Source organism: Vombatus ursinus, unplaced genomic scaffold, assembly GCF_900497805.2.
Source record: "Vombatus ursinus unplaced genomic scaffold, bare-nosed wombat genome assembly UNPS02003292.1, whole genome shotgun sequence".
Classification (NCBI taxonomy): Eukaryota; Metazoa; Chordata; class Mammalia; order Diprotodontia; family Vombatidae; genus Vombatus; species Vombatus ursinus.
The window spans coordinates 12,085,397-12,086,810 of NW_020943070.1; the positions used below are offsets into that span (position 1 = coordinate 12,085,397).

The window sequence follows — 1,414 nt, forward strand, 5'->3', positions numbered from 1 at the left end:
CAGCCCCCCTCGTTTTACAGATGGGGAAGCTGAGGCTGGGGGCGGTCTCGGCCCCTCGAGGCCGGCCCGTTGGCAGGGGCAGCCGGGCCTCGCTCGCTCGCGGGGAGGCGGCCGCGGGCCAGCCCAGGCGCCCCACCGGCGCCGTGACAGCGGGCCGGGCCGGGTCAAGGTCAAGGCCGGGGTCAGCGGCCGGGTCTGGGCCCCGGCCCCCCGGCCCCCCCGCCCCCCGGCCGCCCGCGCCCCCGCCCGCCCGCGCCGGGACAACGGCCGCCTACCCGTGTTGTAGACGTGCAGCTCGTCCGCGATGCCCTCGTTGCCTCCGCCGAAGATGATCATGAGCTCCCGGATAGCCACGGCCCGGTGCCCGTGCCGGGCGCGGGGGACCTGCCCCGTGAAGGAGGAAACCCGCCTCCAGTTCAGGAGGGAGGGAGCCGCCATCTTGCTCACCCCCGCCCCCTCGGCGGCCCCACAATGCATCGCGCCCCGGCCGCCGCTCCACCTCTTCACCTCGCCCGGGGGGGCGGGGCCCGCGCGCCGGGGGCGGGGGGAGCAACCCCCGAGCGGGAGGGGCCCGAGGCCCCGCCCCCTGAGAGCCATGGGAGGGGCGGGGCTGTGGGAGGGAGGGGAAGGATGGAGAAGGAGGAGAGAGGTGGGGAGGAAGAGAGGGGAAAGGTGAAGGAGGGAAGAGGAAAGAGGGAGGAGCCCCACCCTAGGAGGGGTAGAGAGAGGGGAAAGGTGAAGGGGAGGAGGGAGGAAGGAGGAGCCCCGCTCTAGGGGGGAGAGGCAGAGAGAGGGAAAGGTAATGTGGGAGGAAGAAGGAGGGAGGAGGAAGGAGGGAGGAGCCCCACCCTAGGAGGGGTAGAGAGAGGAAAAGGTGATGGGAGAGGGGGGAGGAGGGAGAAGGGAGGAGCCCCGCGCGGGGGGGGGCCCCGGGGGGGGGGGGGGGGAGGGGGGGGAAAGGGGATGGGGGAGGAGAGAGGAGCCCTGGGAGCCTCCTGCAGAGGCCATGTGATGGGCAAGCTGACAGAAGGAGGGAAAGATGATGAGGAAGGGCGGGGAGGAGCTCCAGACCACGCCCAAGAGAAACAGGAGCGAGATGTTGGTCAGGAGCTGTCCAGGAAAGAGGTAAAGGTGATGGGAACAAAGGAGGAACCTCGGGCCACCTGGCTTCGAGAGACACGAAAGAGGGGGAGGGGGGTGAAGGAGGAGGGAGTAGCTGTCAGAGATGACAGATCCGCTAGGAGGGTAGAACCCTGGGCCCATCCTGAGGGGAGTAGAGTCCTGAGGGGTCTTTCAGAGGGAGGCGAAGGTGATGAGGTCAGGCTGCCTAAAGGGAGAAGCGAGAGAAAAGTATTGGAATCACCTGGTGAGAGAGAGAGAGAGAGAGAGAGAGAGAGAGAGAGAGAGAGAGAGA

At 68.9% G+C, this 1,414-nt stretch overlaps 2 protein-coding genes across 2 annotated transcripts in view; one reads left to right on the forward strand and one right to left on the reverse strand.

Annotated features, from left to right (window-relative positions):
• Positions 1-477, reverse strand: part of HCFC2 (host cell factor C2) — a 29,459-nt gene extending 28,982 nt beyond the window's left edge. Inside the window, exon 1 of the mRNA XM_027873262.1 lies at positions 276-477. Within this exon, the coding sequence (XP_027729063.1) occupies positions 276-477 (202 nt within the window). The remainder of the gene's footprint in view (positions 1-275) is intronic.
• A 590-nt stretch (positions 478-1,067) lies between these two features.
• Positions 1,068-1,414, forward strand: part of GLT8D2 (glycosyltransferase 8 domain containing 2) — a 50,518-nt gene continuing 50,171 nt past the window's right edge. Inside the window, exon 1 of the mRNA XM_027870875.1 lies at positions 1,068-1,125. The gene's annotated coding sequence lies outside the window, so the exon portion shown is untranslated. The remainder of the gene's footprint in view (positions 1,126-1,414) is intronic.